Source organism: Cuculus canorus, chromosome 15, assembly GCF_017976375.1.
Source record: "Cuculus canorus isolate bCucCan1 chromosome 15, bCucCan1.pri, whole genome shotgun sequence".
NCBI lineage: Eukaryota > Metazoa > Chordata > Aves > Cuculiformes > Cuculidae > Cuculus > Cuculus canorus.
This window is the reverse complement of record NC_071415.1, coordinates 8,501,368-8,523,899: the sequence shown is the minus strand read 5'-3', so window position 1 is coordinate 8,523,899 and position 22,532 is coordinate 8,501,368. Positions and strand designations below refer to the sequence as shown.

The 22,532-nt window shown below is 54.3% G+C and overlaps 1 protein-coding gene across 1 annotated transcript; it reads left to right on the top strand.

The window, feature by feature from the left end:
• The first annotated feature begins 376 nt into the window (after positions 1-376).
• Positions 377-21,965, top strand: SYNGR3 (synaptogyrin 3). Its single transcript, XM_009562169.2, has 4 exons — positions 377-541; positions 11,630-11,870; positions 17,472-17,614; positions 19,367-21,965. Exons 1-4 carry the CDS (start codon positions 443-445, stop codon positions 19,574-19,576), a joined length of 693 nt encoding a protein of 230 aa, XP_009560464.2. The 5' UTR covers positions 377-442; the 3' UTR covers positions 19,577-21,965.
• The last annotated feature ends 567 nt before the right edge of the window (positions 21,966-22,532 follow it).

Below are 22,532 nucleotides of genomic sequence, written 5' to 3'. Positions count from 1 at the left end.
CAGAAACGGTAATGGGGCCCTGGCAGAGGCTTCCCAGGGAGGTGGTGGAGTCCCCATCCCTGGAGGGGTTTAAAAGACAGGTAGATGAGGTGCTCGGGGACATGGTTTAGTGGCGGACAGGAATGGTTGGACTCGATGATTCAAGAAGTCTTTTCCAAGCTGGTGATTCTACGATTCCATGAATCTGCGATCCCCACCCCGCGGCTCCCACGCCGCTCCCGACACCTCGAGGCGCAGCTCGGGCTCGCTGGGGGCGCGCGCACCTGCCGGCCCGTTACCCCCCCCTAACCCCCCCCGAGGGCCGGTGGTTCCTCCCGCTGCCCGCACGCGGCGCTGCGGACGAGCCCACGCGGTTTGAGCGCGGGGGGGTGGGGGGGGAGTGGGGGGGAGGCGCGCGGCCGGCGCGGGGCGCGCAGCCGGGCTCGGAGCGGAGCGGGCGAAGATGGAAGGGGCGTCCTTCGGAGCGGGCCGGGCCGGGGGCGCCATCGACCCCGTGGATTTCCTGAAGCAGCCGCAGACCATCCTCCGGGTCACCACCTGGGTAAGGAGGGGAGACGGGGCCGCGGGCAGAGACCAGGGCGCTGGGCAGTGATCGTGGTGCTGTGCGTGCCTGGGTGATGGGCAGTGCCCGGGCCATCTGCAGTGCCCGGTGCATTTGGCAACGCTCGATGCATTGGGCAGTGCCTGGACCATCGGCAGTGCTCGGTGTGTTGTGCAATGCTCGGTACATTGGGCAGTGCCTGGGTGACCAGCAATGCTCGGTGCATTGGGCAGTGCCTGGGTGACCAGCAATGATCGGTGCATTGGGCAGTACCGGAGTGACCAGCAATGCTCGGTGCATTGGGCACTGCCTGGGTGACCAGCGGTGCTTGGTGCATTTGGTAGCGCCCAGGCGATCGGCAATGCTCGGTGCATTGGGCACTGCCTGGGTGACCAGCGGTGCTTGGTGCATTTGGTAGCGCCCAGGCGATCGGCAGTGCCCAGTGCATTGGGCAGTGCTCGATGCATAGAGAGGAGCCTGTGGTGCTGTGCATGCCAGGTGCAGCCAGCCGTGCCTGGGCCATGAGCAGTGCCCATTGCGTTGAGCGGTGCTGGGTGCACTGGGCAGTGCCCGGACCATCAGCAGTGCCCATTGCTTTGGGCCATGCCCAGTGCAGCCAGCAGTGCCTGGGTGCTGGGCATACCCAGTGCATTGGGCAGTACCTGTTGTGCTGTGCATGCCCAGTGCAGCCAGCAGTACCCGTTGCTTTGGGCAGTGCTCGGTGCATTTAGCAGTGCCTGTTGCTTTGGGCAGTGCCCATTGCGCTGGGCAGTGACTGCTGTGCTGTGCCATGCCTGGGCGATGGGCAATGACCAGGCACCAGAGAGCGGCTGGGTGATGGGCAATGCCCATTGCATAGGGCAGTGCTCGTTGCGTTGTTCCATGCCTGTTGTGCTGTGCCGTGCCCAGTGTGTTGGGCAGTGCCCATTGTGTTGTGCCGTGCCCGGTGCATTGGGCAGTGCCCATGCAGTGAGTCGGTGCCCTGGCAGCCCCGTGTGGCTGGCTGGCTCCTGTGATTGTTTGCTGGGACATTCCTTGGGAATGGGACATGGGGCGACAGGTGGATGTGCCACCACCCCTCACCAGTTTTGCCCCCGATGCTTGAGCAAAGGGCCAAGGGTGTAAATCAGGAGGCAGAGGACATTTTACTTCCTTCCACGCTCTGTGCTTCTCTGTGTGTGTGTGTATGACAAGAAAGCTGAGCACTGGCTCCCCTGTTCTCCTGAAGGATGTCATATTTTTTGGCTGTTTCCCATATATGAGTTCTGCTGCTGAGCAGGGTTGGAATACGCTGTGCAGGCGCTCAGGAAGGCTTCTCTCACTGGTGGTCAGTGAATAAGCAGCACGGGGAGCTGCGCAGTGCTGCTCTCTGGGGCCGCGGTGCCCGGCTGCCTGAAGGGTAGGGGCGGCTGCTGGTTTGCCTCCCCAGCCTGGATTTCCCTGCTGAGAGCTGGGAGTATGCATCACCTAGGGAAGCCGGCAATGCCTGGTGCTTCTCAAAAGATGGGGAAGGTCTGCCTGGCTCTTGCTGTGGCTGGCTCCTGGCTCCAGCGCTTGGCTTTGGGCAAGCTGTGCCAGGCATGGGGTGCCCATCGTGACTCCTGTCACACCTCTGCTGTGCACGAGCCCCTCGGTCACCCGCCCCGGTTCTGTGTCACCTTCAGCAGTGTCAAATGCAGGTAGGGAGTGAGGAAAGGTGTGCGGAGAAGGTACTGCCTCCCCAGCTGCCCTCCTTCTAGCTGACACAGTGGGTGCATTTGTGGGGCTCTCCAGAGTGGCGTGCCCCAGCTGAGGCCCCGTACAGCACAACTTGGGAGCATGTGCTTATCTTTAAGCACGTGAGCAATTCCAGCTGCAATCACATGCTTAAAGTTAGACCACATGCTTAAGTTTTGCCGGATGGGAGCCACTATGCTTTCCAGGGCTTTGAAAAAGCCCCCAGCTCCATTACTAGAGAGGGGAGACCAGGAATGGGTCTGGAACATCCATCTTGGGGTGGATGGGGCATTTTGGGCAGTGGATGGGGCATTTTGGGCAGAGTTTGGGTACCTGGCAGCAATTGTTTCCTAGAAGCGTTGCCTCAGTCCAGAAAACTTTGTCTGGATCCACCTCGAGTGGCAATGGTGAACTGTTGGTGATAGTGTTGGTTTGGGCACGGTAAATTGTTGGTTGACCCACAGATGATGAGTTGGGCTTCTCATGAAATAACTGTCACCATGTGCCCAGAGAGCTCAACATCCTTGGGATACAGAAGGAGGTTGGGTGCAGCTGGGAAACAGGGAAAAGATAGGGAATATAGAGAGAAAATAAACATGCCAGCTTGGTAAATATTCCTGCATGTGTTTGCTGGCTGGTTTATTCAGTGGAGAAGTCACTTGTGTCATGGTTCTGTGTCTGCAGGGAATCTGTGAAAACTTGCAGCTACAGAAATGCATCAACTTAACACTAAACAAGTGCCAGGACCCACAGTCATGGCTGAGCGCGGGATACACGCTGGGCTGTCCCAGGCGTAAATGTTTGAGTTGGCTCCAAAGCGCACCAAGCTCAAAGGGCTTTTTTTCTTGGTTTCCTGGGCTAGGGATCAGGCTGTGAACCTCACCTTAGAAGCCCTTTGGACCAATTTTTCCCAGGTCTCACATGTGCTGGCAGATCTGTTGGGAAGCCTTCTCCACTCCTGCTCCAGTGTGGGCGTTCCGAGCCCCAGTTGACCCTTGCTTGGCTGTTGCAGTCCCGTTACCTGTGACTTAAACCAGTTCAGCATTTAAGGCTCCTTCCCAGTGTGTGCAGGGACTTTAGTCAGGTGAGAGGTGTGAGTGGAGGTTTCCTTCCTGCCAGCTTGCATGGCCATCGCCGTTTCTTTAGGATTTTGTAAAGCAAGGCTTGCCGAGGCTCTTTCTGTGTGGTTGCTTTGCTGCTCTTGCCAAGATGGAGAGCTTAGATGGAAGAGGCAGCCAAAAGGGTTTGCCTGTGAGGTCTCTGCTGCCTTTCTGTTCCGCCCTGGCACTCGGAGTTGCTTCCCTGGCAGAGCACGGCAGTGCTTTGGCACATGGTGGCACATACACTGTATGGCAGTGTCTGCGCCATACCGCACTGTGCTGGTGGCCGGGCAGGCGTCACAACCCAGCACCCCAGCGTGGTGCTTCCTGATTCACAACATGAACAGAACCATTCCTGGGCTTTCCTGGCTGCAGTCACAGCGGGGATGAGCTGTGTGTGCCTGCACCGGACAGCCACGGATGGTTGTTCAGAAAGCCCTTGACCAAGGCTTTGAGTTTGGGTGTTGGGGTGGGTTTTCTTCATGTGTTTTTTCTTCATGTGTTTTGTTGTTGCATCTTTTTGAATGTATTTAACCTGTGCAGCTGGATCAAGCCTCAGAGACGTAAGCGTTGCAGCACATATGACGTTACCTTTCCTGGAAGAAAGGAGGGAGCTGCCTGGGTTGTGCTGGTTTGGATGGGAGTGTGGGTGATAGAGAACCACCATGAGGCGTTGGGGCCAAAGTCATGCACCTGGGGCAAGCAACTCTGTGCTGATGTGGCCGATGGCCATGGTTGGGGTTTCATGACAAGCTATCACCAAAGGAAGGTCCAGCTCCCCTTTGTGATTCCAGTGCCTGCTTTGGGATGGGGAGTTCAGACCTTGGTCTGGCAAACATCTAAGGGACTGGCCAGTGAAAGGTGACTTCAGTGCAAAAATCCCCAGATGCAGAGGGCAGTAAAGGGAGATTCCTTGTTCTGCCCCCCCCCAGCAACCTCTCCCTGGCAGCCACCGCACATTTGAGTATCTGAAAGGAAAAAGCGGCTACTGACTTCAGCTGTAAAATCAAAAGCTGGAAAGAACCGTTTAAGAGTTCCTCATTCATCTCTTCCCCGTCCGCCTGATGCAGCTTGTCAGATGAAGATGTGATCGCTCTTGTGGTTTCCTTTTGAGACCTTTTTTGCACAGCAAAACAAACTCGATATTCACAAAGGATGCCTGCAGAATCATGAGTTCCTTTCTCTGTGACTGCCGGCACTTTCAAGTGGCTGCACGGCTTTGCAGGACCATTGTTCGTTTAATCTAGGTTTACATTTGACTTCTAAAAGCAGGGCTGGAAAATGTTTTTGGTAATTCCAGTGAATTTCAGTAAGACAGTAGCAAGAGTGTGGTGCTGGGTCGCACCGGTACAGCCTCCTTGGACTGGCTATTCCCTCTGCCTCTGTGGAGCTCAGTGGGAGATCAGGTCCCTGTTTTACTACGGATTAGAGGAATACTTCAGTATGTTCTTTAAAATGGTTTTCCTTGCTCCTTTGATCCCCCTGCTACTGCCTGCATCGCCTATGCAGCTGAACAGCCTTCCCTGCAAGCGGCACATCAGGAGATACCTGACTGTTCCACTGCTGTTATCTCTTGTGTCTTGAAGTTGAATGACAGACTTAGAGAGTTGGGGTTGTTCAGCCTGGAGAAGAGAAGGCTGTGGGGAGACCTTAGAGCAGCTTCCCGCATGGAAAGGGGCTCCAGGAAAGCTGGGGATGGGCTCTTGATCAGGGAGTGCAGGGATAGGACGAGGGGAATGGTTTTCAGTTGAAAGAGGGGAGATTGAGATGAGATTTTAGGAAGAAATGTTCTGCTGTGAGGGTGGGAAGGTCCTGGCCCAGGCTGCCCAGAGCAGTGGTGTCTGCCCCATCCCTGGAGGTGTTCAAGGCCAGGTTGGATGGGGCTTGGAGCAACCTGATCCAGTGGGAGGTGACACTTGAGGATGTGGTTTAGCAGGCATGGTGGTGTTGGGCTGATGGTTGGATTGGATGGGCTTAGAGGTCTTTTCCATAATGATTCTATGATTGGTAATGGAATTAAATAGAAGTTTTGCTGCATCTGAGCTTAAAATGCTGCTAAGTTATCATTTTCCTGTCATTGCTGGTTCAAAATGCGGCTTGTTGGCCATGTGCTCAGATTGCATTGCCAGATTAGGAACTTGGAATGGCTGCTGTGTTTCATCCAGCATCTCTTGCCACATTAGAAGAAGTGACTCAGTAAAAATCAGTCATGTGGTCATCAATACACATCCTTCCCAGGCTGATGAGCCTGGTGGACATATCCATGGCCCTCTTATGGCATCGCACCACCACTTTCTGTGCCGGAGGCTTCATCAGGTCTTTCCTTTATTTCCTTTATCCATAGCCCTTGAGGGAGATTCGGTAGTGCTTAAAGTGGTTCTTTAATCTTCACACCCTCCAGTCAGTTATGCAGATCTGTGCTGGAAACTTCCCTGTGCCTGAACTGTAAAGACAAGCTGGAGAGGGCCACTGGACCCAATTTCCCCAGCACTGGAGCTTGGTGGGTGTTGAAGGCAGCTGGCCCTCTACCAAGGGTCTAACTCATCCCTGAGCAAGGTGTCTGCGCAAGATATGTGTGTGACTCAAGGCAAGGGCTTAGGAAAATGCTCCGTGCCAGTCGGGAAAGGTGGCCTGTGCTGATCTGACCTTGATTGTTTTCCCTTCTCCTTTGCTGGTCCATCCTTGTCTTGCTGAGTGGCAATGGGATGGTGCTGATCAGGGTGGCATATGTCCCACCCATGCTCGCATTAGAGTGCTGATGGTTCCCCCTGATGCCGACACCAGCTCTCTGCACACGCCTTGTGCCCACCACTGCTGACGGTTGCCTACGGCAGAGCCAGTTAGCAGTAGATTATTTTTCTTCATGCATTAAATTTCCTCAATGTTGACATTCATGGTTGCTTGCGTGTATAATCAAAGCAAGGATTTGCAGTCTCCTACAACCCCACACCTTCTGGTAATGTTTTTTATAGGCCCCAAATCAAAGTGCAGTGCATCAGCAGTGGAAACATCTCACCTTAAAATGGCTGACAGTTCACACGCTGAAGCTTTCAGCTCATGCTGTCTTGCGTTAGTTGCTTCTTGTTCTCCTTGCAATGGCTGTGCTTGCACCGCAAGGTCTTCTGAAGCACTTTTTAGGTGCCTGGGCTACAGAAGGCTAAAGACAACGTGGATGAAAAATGTGTGTGTTCTGGGGTCTATCCGGCTCAAGCCCTCGGAGGAAATGTTTTGCAGAGCTGCAAAGTCTAATTACAGATCCCAGCCAGGCAGCCTGGCCAGGCACCTTCTTCCAGATGGCAGAATTCCGGTGCAGAGGACGCAGCCACAGGTCTCCTAAAGCGGTGGCTCCATCATGGGGCACACCGGTGTCCCCAGCGCCCTGGTTTCCTGCGAGGGTCTGGCAGCAGCTGTGGGTCCTGGCAGGGAGTGCTGCACTTTGCTGAGCAAGAAACCTGCCCTTTCAGGCTCCTCCTTTCCTTTTTTTTTGGGAAGGAGAGAATGAGATATCACTTGGTCTCCTACTGTCCATGCTGCTGGCAGCCTGCCTGGCACGTGCCATCATCTCCCTGCCCTTCCAGCACAGCCCCTGCCAGGGCATTCCCCAGCACCAGGCGCTCAGCACGATCCCCTCTGCTTAACAGCCTTTGCCAGAGAGGGCAAAAGAGGCAAGAAGGGTGGCCCAAAACAGAGCGAGTGGGCAGCAAGCAAGGAAAGCGGCTGAGATATGCTTCTGGGTACACTCTTTGGGCACCAAAGGCAGCCTTGGAGCAGCAGCTCCTGCCAGCCTCAGGTGGGCACCTTCCTTAGGGTGCTCTCCCGAGTTTTTAGGGCGATACTCAAAAGCCCTCTGGTTTCAGCTTTGCACCGGAGTGCGTCGTGGCTGGTGTTACGCAGACCCTGTCACTGATCGCTGCCGAGACTTGTCCCTTTGTCCTGCATTATGGAAATGCTCTCTAGCCCGGCAAACTAAAGAAGCAAACTTTAAACTAGGGGAACTGGGCAGCTGGCTTTCCTTAGGAAGTGAGGTCCCTGGCTTCTAGGTGGTTTGGCATAACAGGAGCTCCCTTTGCACTTGCATGAGCAGCTGATCTGTGACACTGTAGGTCCAAGCACTTCATGCATCCTCCTGACTGGTGTCATTCTCTCTCCCAGTGTGTAACAGGCACAGAAGCTCCTTTGTGTGGTTGAAGTGCAAGTCTTAATGGAAAGGATGAGAGAAGACAGCTTTCCTCCTTCCCATCCCTCTGTGCAGCTGAATGTAGAGAGGAGCATTAATGGTCTGGTGTGTGCTGCCGGAGCCGTGCACTGGGGACTGCCAGCCGCGTGCCAGGGAGAGGCAGGGCTGAGCCTCCCACATGCCAGGCTGCCGGCCAGGAGAACCCTACAGGCAGATTTATGTGAAAGCTTTGGCAGGCAGGATGTAATTTCATACTGGTGTGACTGGAGGTGATCCAGTTTTCTTACTGGGTCTTGCACCAGTTCACCTAGTGAGATCAAAATGAGTTGCTGGTTGCATTAGGTTCTTCATCTGGAGAATGGAGAATCCTGCGGGTGCTCAGGCTCCTTTGCAACGCCTAAGGAATGGAGGAGCCCCGTTAGAAAGGTGAAGGGGCTTGGGACACAGCAGCTTGTGCAATGGATGCTTCTGTACTGTGCATGCCAGTGACCTGGGCGCTTGGTCCCAGTCCTGTCACTGCCCTGCCCATCAAGTTTGGGGACTGACCTGGCAACAGGAGGAGGTGGGAGTCGGAGAAGCGTCCCTGGAGAGCAGCATCCCTGCATCTTTACTCAGGACCCAGATCTCATTCGCAGTGAAAAAGCTGTCCTTGTATTTTCACTTTCAAGTCTCTGGTGGTGGCTTTGAGCAGGTGTGGTTTGTAGAGGTCATAGGAAAATGACACTTGTTTGGCATGAACTTTAAAAAAAGGCATGAGTTTTATTTCCCCCATCTACCCACGCCAGATCTATTCTCATGGCAATGTTTTACCAGCACCAGTTGTTGAGTTTTTTTTAAGAAAAACTGTAACATTTCAATCATAGAGAGAAAGAGAGAGAAAAAACTGATGGGAAGTCAGGTTTTCACAGAAAAGCATGTTTTGACAGGAGCGTTTCAGCCAGCCCTGATGTTTTGAGCGCATCTATCAAATGTGTGTACTTGCAATTCATTACTGGTTTGGCCTCCCAAGGAGAAGCCGCATGTCTGATATTGCCTGCACCAAAACACTGCCCGCAGCGCCCAGCTGAGGGGTTCTCACCAGGTGAGTCCCTTGGGTCACCCATCCACAAGAAGGATGCTTTGCTTCAGAAAACCCTCTGGAGTTTGAAGCTAAGCAGTGAAGTGAAGGTCTTCTAGGCTCATGAAGTTCAACGAGGCCAAGTGCATGGTTCTGTGCCTGGCTCGGAGCAATTCCAAACATAGACACCAGCTGGACAGAGACCCTGAGGAGAAGGACTTGGGGTGCTGATGGAGGAGAAGCTCAGCATGAGCCGGCAACGTGCACTTGCACCCAGAAACAACCCGTGTCCTGGGCTGCATCCAAAACAGCAGGACCAGCGGGATGAGGGAAAGGATTCTGCCCCTCTGCTCCACTCTGGTGAGACCTGACCTGGAGCCCTGCATCCAGTTCTGGAGTCCTCAGCACAGGAATGACATGGATCTATTAGAGTGAGTCCAGAGGAGAAGATGATCCGAAGGCTGGAGCACCTCCTGTACAAAGACAGGCTGAGAGAGTTGGGGTTGTTCATCCTGGTGAAGACAAGGCTCCAGGGAGACCTTAGAGCAGCTTCCAGCACTGAAAGGGGCTCCAGGAAAGCTGAGAGATTGAGATGAGATCTTAGGGAGAAATATTTTCCTGTGAGGGTGGGGAGGCCCTGGCCCAGGTTGCCCAGAGCAGTGATGGCTCCCCCATCCCTGGAGGTGTTCCAGGCCAGGTTGGATGGGGCTTGGAGCCCCCTGGTCTGGTGAGAGGTGGCACTTGGGGACGTGGTTTAGGAGGCACAGTGGTGTTGGGATGATGGTTAGACTGAGTGAACTTAGAGGTCTTTTCCTCTGTAAAGTCCTATAGCGTTCTTAACCATCTTTACGGGACCCTCCCTCACCCACTGAAAGCAGCACCCAAACGCAGGAAAAAGCAGTCCTGATTGTTAATCCCAGGAGGACCAAGCGAAACATTTATCAGAGAAGCTGAGTACAAGTTCGCTGCCCTGAGAAATAATCACGTGGGATCAGAAGTTCTCAATTATTCATGTTTTGCAGAATCACATTATTTCTTCCAGGGCCTGTTTTATAGATGCTGCTGCTATTTCTGATGGTAAATAACAATTTTGCATTATTTATGAACAGATTTTTACAACTGCTGATATTACAGCTGCTGCCAAAGCACTGGGAAAATTATTATTACTGTTTGTTGTTGTTTCTTTCCTACAATGCAACCCTCTTGTTCTTTGCATGGTGATGATGTGCGTGGCGCGCTGTGACAGCCGAGCGCTCTGTAAGTGCAGTGTGAGCAAGGAAGAGGGTGCAAAAGCAAGGAGGTGACTGGGGTTGCTGTCAAGCTCGTGGCTGAGAGGAGCCAGGGATGGATGGGAACAGCACCCCAGGTAGTGGTTCACGTAGAGGAGGAAGATCAGATTATCAGGCATTGGCAAAGGCTGCCCGAGGAGGTGGTGGAGTCACCATCCCTGGAGGTGTTTAAAAGATGAGTAGATGAGGTGCTCAGGGATGTGGTTTAGTAATGGACAGGTATGGTTGGACTTGATGATCTTGAAGGTTTTTTCCAACTGAACGATTTTATGATCTCCCTGTGCTGGCTGTGGAGAGGTCCATGGGACAATCTGCTGTCTGTTCTCTGTGAGTGCCCCAGGGGAAACCAAAGGTCGCAGATGAATTTTACAGATGCACATTTGGAAACCCAGATTCCTAGGAGGGCATCGTTCAAGAATAGGCTAATTCCTGGGGCTGAGGAGCATTCTCAGCAAAAACTCGTTCCTGCTGACCATCTCATAGACAGGGATATGAGCTTGCCTGTGCCGGGAGGTGCTGATCCACTCGGCTGAGCAGGTCATGGAGGAGAAGGGACCAGTGCAGAGCCGGTGGTGGGGCTGGGGCAGTGCTGGGAGGTAGACAAGGTGTTTTGATGGAAAGAGTCCCAAACATCAGCTGCCAAGCCTCGTGGGTCAGCCTCTGGGGGATTTTGCAGGACGTTGCCCACTCCTGGCTGAGTGGCCGTGCAGTTTATCATATGGCTCTTGGACTGCCACGTCTGTCTGTCTCCTGTCTTGGTCTTGTGCACTTTGTCTCCTGTTGTTACTGCAGAATACATAGCGAGGTGTCCAGAGCGGGGGCTGCACCATACCCTGAGACTCCAGCTGCTCCCAGGCAGCCGCTGGAGGAGCCTCTTATCTCTCTGCCTGCATACATGGCCTCCAGCTATGTCCTGTGAGCCGAGCCGGCGGGTGGGGAGGTGTGCAGGGATGTGTGCAGGGATGTGGGGAGCCGGTGCTGGCAGCGAGGGACAAGATCAGAGGTTTGCAGCTTGGTGGAGGGATGTCTGCATGCCTCCCTACACTCTGCCATGAAATCCAAACAGTGGTGCAGCACTTTTTAGGCTGTAACGGAGCAGGCTACAGAGCAAATTGTAATGCTGGTGCCAGTGCCTTTGGAGTCGGAGGAATAAGGGAATTACTTTAGCATGCAGCATCGTGAACAGTATTAATTTAGGCAGCCAGCTGCATGCCACCATCCGAATCCTTCCCTGCCTGCAGGGACGTGAAACACCGTCAGGACCCGTCAGAGGGACCTAGGCTCCCCGCCTTCCCACACTGCCTCTGCTCCATCCAGTTCTTTCCTGGCTCAACCTGCTTAGCAGCTCAGTTCTCTTCTGTAACTTCATTTCTCCCTGTGCCACAGCTACCCAGGGGGGTTTATCGAGCACAGCCTGGCAGCGGAGAGCAGCACAAGCAGAAAGATTGAGCAGAGACCTGGCCCATCTATTTATTTTTCCCCTCCCTAGCCTGACGGGAGATTAACATCTCTTAAAATAATCTACAAACCAAGCCACTGAGAGGCAGGCAGGCTCACACCGAAGGAGAGCCTGGGTACCATCCGCCAGCCCGTTGTTTAAGGCCACCAACCAAATGAGAGTCGAGATCTGTCTAACAAATGCCGTGTTGCCATGGAGTCAAAGACAGGATTGAATCCAATTATGTTGCTGTTGGAAAACAGAGTTAAATGTAAACAGCAGCAACTTGTGTTTTCTGCTTCCTTCTGCAGATCTTCTCCATCGTGGTGTTTGGCTCTATCGTGAACGAGTGCTATGTGAATAGAGACGGCCAGAACCCCGAGCTGCTCTGCATCTTCAATGAGAATGAGAGTGCCTGCAGCTACGGCATTGCCGTTGGCATCATTGCCTTCTTTGGCTGTGTCTTCTTCTTTGTTGTGGACCTCTACTTTCAGCAGATCAGCAGCGTGAAGGACCGCAAACGGGCTGTCCTGCTGGACCTTGGCTTTTCAGGTACATTTCTGGCTTTGCTGTGCTTGCGAAGGACGATGCTGGCTCCGTGGTCAGTGCCGGGTTGATGCTGTGCCCTGCAGCTCCATGCCTGAGTCCTCCTCTCTCACATGGCAGGACTTGTGTGCCTCACTCAGGAGAACAGAGGAGGCAGGTGGGTTGTCCCATCTGGCTGTGAGCACAGGCAGCAGTGAGGAAGCCAGAGTGTGGCAGCTTAGGGACAGTGAGGTGTCCTACTTGTCTGTGTCACTTTTGCAACTGGACATGTTTGCTGGGCTGGGTTTGGTGAAACCACCCAGAGAAGTGAGGGTTGGTGGTTGCATCTCAGAGACTCTTCCCACATCTCCTGTCCCTGGCTCAAGCAGATGTCATCTCATCAGTTACATCTGGATCTGTTTTCACTTTTGTACGTGTGTTCCAGAACAAAGCAGACACATGCTTCTCCACACCCCTGTAACCCTCTGCTGCCTCCAGGGCTGCAATATGCAGGTTGGCCTGGGGCTCCCAAGGGCTGGCTCGGCTCCTCTGCACCTTCTTGAGCCCTCTGACGTGGGGCTATCCATGTGAACACAAGCAGGCTGGGTGCCTCGAGCCGAGAGAGGCTGTCCACCACTCGGCTGCTGTGGGAGTTGGCTGACTTTGTAGACAATGTTCTTTATTTCCAGGCTCTTGTGTTAGTAGAGTCTGAAGGTGATTTATCCAGCATAAGCATTGTTGGTGGCTCTCTGGTCCCAAATGAAAACGTCCGCCATCGCCTCCCTGCACTTGCTTGTATTTAAGGATGTTCTCTCCTTCCTGGAAGGCTTATTTCCATGGTGTAAAGCACCAGCGTCCAGCCTTCGTTAGATGATCTTTACAGCCCTTTCCGTGGGGCTCAGTGCCTGCAGCCCTTCAGTTCAAATAGAAGGGGAACATCACATCCATCTCCTGGTGATGCTGTGTGCTGTGGTGTGAGGCTGTGTTCCTCCCTGCCTTCCACCTCCTAACAGCCTTTCTCTCCCCTGCCGGGCACATGGTCCCGCTCTCAGTCTCTGCCTCATCCTCTTTTGCGCTTGTCATGCATTGCAGCATTGCGTGTGCGTTCCTGGGCTTGAGCAGCAAGCTGGAGAGGACAAGTTCTGCCCTGCAAAACCTCTTCCATGCAGAGGTTGTGCTCTGCCCTGTGGACAGGCTGGAGTGTTGCAGCAGAGGTCTGCGCTGTAAACCCACCTGGTGCAGCTCTGCTCCCAGGGTTGATGGGTGTGTGCTGGGCTCATTGTATCTGCAGCATGTGTCCAGGCAGAGATGTCCTGGACTGTCCCCTCTGTGGGCTCCTTGGTAGAAAACAGGCCTTTTACCTTGCTGGTAAAACAAGTAAATCACTTAGGTGCAAGTCGTGTGGATGCAAGCCTGTGATAAGTGTCACTTAGCGGGAAGAGCAGTCTTCCATGGCTCCCTTCTAGCCTGGCACTGCCTCTCTTAACTCTGCCTGGTGCATCTGCCAGCAGCTCCTCACCTTTCTCGCTGCTCCTGTACAACCCCAGCTCTCTCAGACTATCCTCCTATGGGAGGTGATCCAGCCCTCCAGGCCACAGAGATGATCCAAGGGCTGGAGCACCTCTCAAAGAAGGACAGGCTGAGAGAGATGGGGTTGTTCAGCCTGGAGAAGACAAGGCTCCGGGGAGACCTTAGAGCAGCTTCCAGTGCTTAAAGGGGCTCCAGGAAAGCTGGCGAGGGGCTCTTCATCAGGGAGTACAGGGATAGGATGAGGGGAATGGTTTTCAGCTGAAAGAGGGGAGATGGAGATGAGATCTTAGGAAGAAATGTTTTGCTGTGAGGATGGGAAGCCCTGGCCCAGGTTGCCCAGGGACGTTGTGTCTGCCCCATCCCTGGAGGTGTTCAGGTTGGATGGGGCTTGGAGCCCCCTGATCCAATGGGGTTGGAACTGGATGGACTTTGAGGTCCCTTCCAACACAAACCATTCCATGATTCTATGATTCTGTTGCTTAATATAAAAGCTGAAAATGTGTCTGGGAAATAACCAGATGAGGAACATGCTTGGGTACATGGGAGCACTGAAGGCTGGGTGGTGTGCAGTGGGCTGAGGAGAGTGGGTTGTTCTTGGTCCTTTGCCCAGGTCACCCAGGAGCCTGATGCCGGCTGCGCTGTCAGCTGGCAGTTACAGTCCCTGGAGTTAGTGAAAGCGTTAACCCACAACTTTCTCTCACTGGGAGGCAGGAGGACTTGTTCATCAGATCAGGGGTGCCCAGCCAGCAGCGAGGTAAGGCTGGGGTGCAGGCAGGGGCGCAGGCAGGGCCACGGCGCTCTGCAAGCGGCGTTTGCGACTGTGTCTTCCGTCTGCTCCTCCAGCTGCTCCCATAGGCGTGTGCTTGCTTGGGACCAGGCTGTAATTATGGCTGTAACACATCTTCCCTGGTGTTTGCACTCTGTTGTCTGTGTATCCTAAAATGATAATTATCTACTGACTCTTAGGGTGCTTCCTGGTGTCTCCTTTTCCCCAGAGCACTGGTGGGTGTAGAGCCACAACCGTGCCTGTTTCCAGCTGGAGCGGGGACCGACACACATAGCTAGACCTCGCTGCTGTCAGCTCACCCCACTTTTAAAGTTCGTGGGTAGCAACAGACACCTCCAAAACACCTACGTACTCCTGGTGCTGCAAATAAACAGGGGGTGCGGGCACTGCCAGCCCCTCTGCGGGACCAGGACCGTGCAGGTGCCAGACGAGGGCACAGCCGTGCTCCTGGTGAGGCACCGGGTGCAAGGCGAGTCAGCTCGAATCCTGCGTGTCTGATTCACGGTATCGGGTGCAAAGCCTCAGCTCGAAGGAGTGCTAGCAGAAGGTGAACATGATCACAAATGAAAATAAGAGCTGGTACAGAGACAAAAATAGTTTCCATAGAGCTCCTGGGGAGGGCTGAGCTCCCACGCAAGCGTGTGTCAGTCCTGCAGACTTCCAACGACGCCCGGCTGGTTTTTCTGGAGATGCTCTCCATGCCTGACCCCATCTCCTCCACTGGCAGCAATACCTGCCTTCCTGCTTCCCCAGGGGCTAGAAGGGATCGTTTTTCTCCTCAGGGATGCAGGCAGAGCTGGATGAGGAAGGGAAAGTTTGTCTCTGTGTCATGAAACCTCCAGGAAGCCCACTTGGGTGGCGGCAGAAGTGACGCGAGGCAGAGGCTGAGGCAGTGAATGTTTTAGCACTGGGAAGGTCAGTGTCTCACATGTCTCAGTGTTGCAGAGGAAGCCGGTAACTGCAGTACCCAGCGCAGCCGGTGCATGTTGGAGATGTGCATGATGTCATTTTAACTCTTGAAAACCCTCAGGAGACACCGGTGATGGATGGGGCTTTGAGGTGCTGGTCAGTGGGTAGTCCTGGTGTCACAACTGTGACTCCTGCTCTGGGGAGTGTCTGAACCCCTCCAGGGATGGAGACTCCAGCAGTGCCCTTGGCAGCCTCTGCCAGTGCTTGAGAACCCTTTCAGTGGAGAAATTTTTCCTGATATCCTGGTGCAACTTGAGGCCACTTCCTCTTGACTTGTCCTGTCATCAGGAAGAAGACCTGATGACAAGATGACAAGACCTGATGACAAGATGACAAGACCTGATGAGAAGAGACCATCACCCATTTGGCTTCAGCCTCCTTTCAGGCAGTTGTAGAGAATGATAGGGTCTTCCCTCAGCCTCCTCTTTTCCAGACCGACCAGCATCTCCCACACCAAGACCTGGGGACCACTACCCACCACGCTCACCAAGGACTGGTCACCTGAGCTGCAGGCATGTCTTAGACATGCGTCATCCTGGGTCCACATTTAAGGGCTGGATCTGCTTCCCCTAACAGGGGCCAGCTGCTGGGGAATTTTGGAGGGTTGGGGAGCTAGGAATCACCTCTGTCGCTGAGAATGACCTTTGACAAGAAGCTCTAGAGGTCTCATTTGGCATCGATGACGAGGATCATCCTAAGGGGAAGTGAAAATGCATATGCAGAGATTTGGGGTGGGTTATCTCTGTTTGGCAAAACGGGGCTGCTGTATTTGTCTGTAATGTGGGAAATGAAAGCTTGGACGATGCTGGCTGGAGGTTGTGTGGCTGTGAGGGCAGCTCAGGGGCTCAAGCACAGCTGGGAAGACAAAAGGATCTGCTGGTTGGGAGGCCCTGGGCCCCGTCATTTAAGAAAAGTTGAGGAGTGCCTTTTCTTAAATGATGTTTAGAAGCAAATTTGGAATGAAAAGCAAGGTGTGTGATGAGCCCTGTAACTCTCGCACTGGATTTTATACTGTACTTGGGAACGACTTGGAGGAGAAAGGGGGATGTGAAGCTTTTTGCTCTCCCTGCAGTCAGACTGCGCTTTGCAGCCAGCTGCCCCATGGGACTTGCAGTGTGGCTGCTCATCCTGATGATCCTCAGGAAGACGCTGGGTAGCTCAGCATCCTCACGTGAATCAGTGAGTGGGGGCACCTTTGTGCTGGGGGTGCTCAGGAGAGCTGGGGGCCCTTAGAACAGCTTCATGGAAGCTGCAGGTTGTGCAGCTCCTGGAAAGCATTCCTGCTCCTTACGCTGCGAGCGTACGGCTTGCTTCTTGTCTGTTTTCTTAGCTCCTTGGCACGAGGCAGTGCTGTTGGCTGGTGATTGAGTTAGGGGAGCTGCAGCCCTATCTTGCTCAGCCAGCTTTGGTTCCGGTAAAGAATAATCACCGGAGCGTTTTCGCTCAATCCTGCAGAGCCTGGAGAGGCTGCAAACAGAAACGCAGTCAGTGGAGGGTGGCAGGGACGAGCAGAGCTCTCGTACAGCAATCCCGGTTGCCTCTTGGCTCACGGGCAGCCCTGCTGTGTCCATGCCCATGGAACGGCACAGGATGTGCACTGGCTTGTTTGCTGTGCTCTTGGGATGCTCTGACATCCCTGGGTCACCTGTGTTTGAGCTGGGGTTAATGTATTCCAGATGAAGTCTCACAAGAGAGGAATAGAGGGGCAAAATCACTTCCCTCGCCCTGCTGGCCACGGTTCTTTTGATGCAGCCCAGGATATGGTTGGCCTTCTGGGCTGTGAGCGCACATTGCTGGTTCATGTTGAGCTTCTCATTGACCAGCACCCCAAGCCCTTCTCTGCAGGGCTGCTCTCAAGCACATCATCCCCCATCCTTTACTGAAACTGGGGATTGCCCCAACTCAGGTGCAGGACCTTACACTTGGCCTTGTTGAACCTCATGAGGTTCTCAGAGGCCCACTTCTGCAGTCTGTTCAGGTCCCAGTGGATGACATCCCGTCCGTCCGGTGTGGCAACTACACCACTCAGCTTGGTGTCATCTGCAAACTTGCTGAGGGTGCACTCAATCTCACTGTCAATATGATTGATAAAGATATTAATAACTTCAGGCAGGCGATGCACTGGGTGACCCTACAAGGTCCCTTCCCATCCCTGTTTTTCCAGCAATTGCAGATCAGCCTTTTCTAAAATAGCTCCGTTTGGGCCACAGCACCGGCCAAGGCACTCAAGACCACAGTTGCTATTTGAAAACCTCATTGGCAGTGTCTTTGGGCATGAGCAAATGGAGTCCTTGCAGCAGCAGTGGGCAAGGACCGCGCTGACCAGCTCTGTTCTCTTCCAGGTTTCTTGGCCTTCCTGTGGTTTGTAGCCTTCTGCTTCCTAGCAAACCAGTGGCAGCGGACAACGATGAGCAGAGGGGCTTTGCAAGGAGCTGACGCCGCCCGGGCAGCAATCACCTTCTCTTTCTTCTCCATCATCGTCTGGGTGAGTTCAGCTTCAGAGCTCAGGTGGAGAGAGGAGAAATGAAACCTGCCCTGGGCTCAGTGTGGAGCTGGAAGGAGGAATCTGGGGCACAGTTTGGAGAAGTGAATACTGTGGGCAGCAAGGGGCTGTTTTGAGGAAATCTGCAGTCCCTCCAAACAGCCACAAAACTTGTGGTTTCTTAGCCGGGAAATGTCAGCTCTGGTGCCCTCTCACTGGGGAATTCCAGACATCCCCTTCTTCTGCAGCTGAAAAGTGTTCCCTTTGAAAACATGTCACCAGCCACAAGCTGTCCTCATTTCAGGGCCTCGTTAGACCCCCAGGAGTGGCTTCACTGGAAGTAAACCCCCAGGAGCAGATCACTGCCATGAGCTGGTCTGAGGGGATGGCAGGGGGATTTGGGGAGCTCTCAGGCTCATCAGTATGTCCTGGAGGGAACGCCGGGCTGGTGCCCACCCTGGAGGCAGGGGCTTGCAAAACCCCAATTTGCTCCTGGTTTTAGGCTTTCCGCATCCCAGGGGCTGTGCAGCGACAGAGGGACATCTCCCGGGTGTGGAAGCCTCCCCTTGGCCACAGCTGCCGGACACTGCATGTGCCTGGGGGTGCCTGCACTGCTTGGGAGGCGCCTGCTCCTCACTGCCACCCAACTCTGGCTTTTCACGGCAGAGAGCACCCAAGATGTGCACTACTTCCATGTTGCCGTAAAGGAATTGGGGCAAAAGACAGTCCGAGCATTCCAGCAGCAGGCCTGGCTCCAGGCACTCGCCAGTTTAACTACTCCTCGCTCTATTATTATCCAATAAATCTCTTTTAATCCCAGCTCCCTCGCAGCTCCTCTCTATCTCCTGCAGGCGCTGGGGAAGGCAGCCGGGTGGGATGCTCCCCCCGTCTTATCGGCATCTGCTCCCACGCCAGGGCGGGCAGTGGGGGCGCCTCCCTGCCACTGGCGTGGAAGTGGGGTGACACCAGCAGCTCCTGGGCTGGTACCGACAATAAACCCAACACTCTGCCTGCTCGGCACACAACCAGCACCGGGGAACAGTGGCCAGGAAGTCGTTCTTGGTGTCTGTGGGCGTTTTCTTCCCACCCCAAGCCCATCATTTATGAACTAATTGAATTGTTAATGAAACCTTCTGAAATAAGAGCAAGCTTGGTGCGTCCGCAGCTCTGCCATGCGCATTCCCCACAGTTTGCAACCTGAATACCGGCAACCTGCAAGGAGTCTCGGCAGAACTGACCCATTTTGTTGGCCTGGACCATGAAGCTTCCCCTCCCACAGCAGATGGGATCATCTCTGCCAGTGGTGCCAAATCCGCATGGCCGAGGACCCGAGCTCAGGCTGTCACCCCCACCCTGGGCAGAGCTTTGGGGATCAACCTGACACATAGAAATGGCTTCTTTAGCATTGGGGGTTGTGGTTGTTTTGTCTGTCAGCTCTAATGGAGGGGTGCAAGCAGCCACCTGGGATGCCACGATGTTCTTGGTGCTTTGCAGTGAGCTGAGGGGGATGCAGAGTCCTGAGGGATGCAGGGTCCTGTGGGAACATAGAGTCCTGAGAGATGCAGTGTGATGGGGGATGTGGGGTCCTGGCAGGACATGGGATCCTGGAGGACGCAGGGTCCTAGTGGACATGGGGTCCTGGAGGATGCAGGGTCGTGGGGGATGCAAGGTCCTGGGAGGATGTGGAGTCCTGGGGGACACGAGGTGCTGGTCACAGTGCTGCCATCCTCTCTAACCCCTTTCTGTCCCGCGCAGGTCGTGCTGGCGGTGCGGGCACTGCAGAGATACCGCCTGGGGACGGACATGTCGCTCTTTGCCACCGATCAGTTCACCACCGACCCCAACGCGGCGTACCCCGGCTACCCCACGGGCAGCGGCATCGAGAGCACAGACACCTACCAGAGCCCGCCCTTCACCGAGACCTTAGACACCAACCCGAAGGGTTACCAAGTGCCAGCATACTGAGCGGCGAGGGCCGTGTACCCACAGACCGAGTCCTACGGTGCCGTACACTTAACCGGTTGATTGCAAATGTATTCAGTCCCATTTCCTTAATGTGGCAAAGTCAGTGCTGGGTTCCTTACTCTTAGCTAGTTGTGCAGTGAATTCTGTACAGTGGTATTGGTTCTTGTCTTACCTGTCCAAGGGTTTTATAAAAGCAGTGTTCCCTCTAAGTCTGAAGGAAGGAAGGTTGCTACCACATCACGTACACGTGGCAAAAGAGGAATAAATGCTCTCTCTGAGCCTTGAAACCAAGCAGTCGGCGCTGGGCTCTGCTGAGCGCCCAGAATTCCTTTTTCCTGTTAGAAAACAGCGTAGCTGAGGAGTTGCTCTTTATCTCGTTCTTCCAGAGCTAACACAGAACCAGTCTCGTGGCGGCGAGGGTGGGTGGGCAGCACTGGGGTTGGCCTCATGCTGCTCTGCTGCGCAGCTTTCCTATACATATTCCATGGAAAGTGCCAAATTCACAAGGAATAAGTGGTGTCTGTGTTACTTTTATTGTATATAGTTACTGTACAAAGAGAAATCCACATGCGTGTTTCCAACTTTGCTTTAGGATGCAGGGGGCACAGCAGGTTGGGCTTGGGGTTGAGTATCCGCATCGCTCCATCGCTTTGGCAGGGTCTGGGTTGAGAATGTGCAAAGATACCGTTGGGAACTGGAAACCAGTTCAGCAATAGTTGGCTGCTACTTAGGAATAGCCTTTTCTCAGTGGAAAATATGGTGCATTGCAGTTGGGCTCCTTCCCCACGGGCTCGGAAAGTCTCTGAGTGGCAGCACTGACCACGTACTTGCCTCAGGCTCCGAGCTGCTGCTGGGGAAGGAGCGAGTGCCTCAGTGGCTCCAAGTCCAAGGAATTAGGAGCTGTGTTGAACTTGGATTTTTTTATCCTGGGAGCAGCCACCACGCATCGGCAGCTGCAGCCGAACCCCAGAGGCGAGGGTACATTGTACCCTGTGGTCCCTAGGGACGAGGAGTTCGGCTGGAACACTGAAAAGGTTTCACAGGACATTGAGGTCCATCATGCAGGACTCACGGCCCTGAGTGTGCAAAGAGTGGGAGAGGAGAGTGCAAAATGCCTGTGCAAGGACTGAGGTTTGGTTTCAGCTGCGAAATTCCCGCCTCGTCAAAACCAAGTAAATGTGGACAATCCAGTAGGTCCATGTCAGCACCCTGCTCGTGCTCCTGCCCGTCTGCCCGCGCAGTGGCTCTGCTCCGAGCTATTTGTCACTAAGGACCAAGCAAAGGAGCTGAAACTTGAATTCCCCCTCACCTTGGTGGCAGCTCTGTCCTTAGAGGCCCCGGCTCTCACGGCTCCTGGTGAGCCAGGGTTTCGTCGTGCCACTTCCCAGCGGCAGAGCCTACCTGCTGCCTTCTGACCTCGTGACAGCAATAGTTACCGGACTGCCCAGCTCTGCTTGTAGCAAAACCATCCAGCGGGCTTCTCTGTCATCATTAACACAGCTTATTCCTGCTGCTAGATTGCAAATAAATGCTTTAGTTAATTAATAAGCAGCAAATCTCATCCCGAGTGGTCATTAGTGGTGACCGAGCGTGTTACTGGACTCCCCTACCAGTCAGGCCGGGTTTAATGTGCATTCACAGCTCAGGCTTTGCTGGGCTGAGCTTCTGCTCACCCAAACGCTCTGGAGCTGCACAGGCTTTTCTTCGGGCAGCACTTCCCAGCTTCCAGTTTGTCCCGTGGTGGCACCAAAGCCTGGCACCATGCCATGGTCCCCACCGTGGGCTTTCCCGACAGCGGCAGCAGAGGCCACGTCTCTGCACCCAGCGCAGGGTACGGAGCGCTCAGCCCCGCTGCCCGGCAGGAGCTGGATGACGCTGTGCTGCTTTATCGCCTGCTCAGCTGCTGCACAGAGCATGGAAGAGGTGACAGTGGGTCAGCCACCGGTGGCCCATGCGAGCCAGGCGTGGCGAGCAGCGAGCCGTTCCTGCACTCAGTAGATCAGGGCCACCCAAACCCCAGTGCGGGAAAAGCCTACCTTAACTCCAGGACCCCTGCAACTTCTCGGGAGTGAGTTTTGCTGGGAAAACCAAAAGCGATGGATTTTGACACAGGGTACGGTAGAACTGTAGCAATATTTTCCTTAGAGGGAACACTGATGTTTTAGCAGCACAAACAGTACTTGTATTAATATTTTAGCGAAATTATAATCAATTTAAATGTTTAAATTGATTGTACGTGAGATAATGTTTGTTCGGTACGTTGTATTTTTTCTAACTATATAACTGTTCCAGAGTTTCCTTGTAACCGTAACGCCCTAAAGCTCTGTCCGACTGCGGCCGCGTCCTCCCCCTGGTGTAACCGTGCTGAATATTACAACTGCTGAATGTATGCACCGAGGCTGCATTGCCGTTCTTTCCTCCCCCTCTGCCCACGCTGGGACGCAGAGGGGACCCACACGCACCCCACGCACGCTCTCAGCCCGGCACCGACCTTCAGAGCAGCCGCAGTGAAACGGGGACAGCTTCAGCCCTGGCCGAGGCTCCATTGTTCTTCTCCAGGTCAGCAGCGCTTCCCAGAAATCCGCGTTAGTGGTGACTTGCAGGCGGCGCAGTGAGCGAGTGAGGACCTCACTGCGTTTTGCTGGGCAGAGGAGGAAGATGGAGCTTGGGCACCTGTGAGGCTTCCTGGCAGTGGGCAGGCAGGACAGATTGCTCCCTGATTAAACTGGAGCTAGGAATAACGTGTGAAGCCACACGACCGTGCTCCTTCTGCCACCAAAAATCTGCCTTAGTCCCTGGTCTGCGGAGGGGAGGACGTCCCTGCCGAGGTGGCACTGGCAAGGCTCGGGGCTGCAGATGCCAACAGCCCACAATGGCTGTTTTTCCAGGCAGCAGCCGTGAGTTCGTGTCTGTAGTCACCCACCGAGGTGGTGTCAGCCAGACAGGACAGGATGAG

Bases quoted from the DNA above. Each gene is read 5' to 3' on its own strand.
- SYNGR3 (XM_009562169.2), top strand. From the start codon at position 443: ATGGAAGGGGCGTCCTTCGGAGCGGGCCGGGCCGGGGGCGCCATCGAC. The intron at 11,871-17,471 runs GTACATTTCTGG...GTTCTCTTCCAG, and splicing joins GCTGGACCTTGGCTTTTCAG to GTTTCTTGGCCTTCCTGTGG. The intron at 17,615-19,366 runs GTGAGTTCAGCT...TGTCCCGCGCAG, and splicing joins TCTTCTCCATCATCGTCTGG to GTCGTGCTGGCGGTGCGGGC.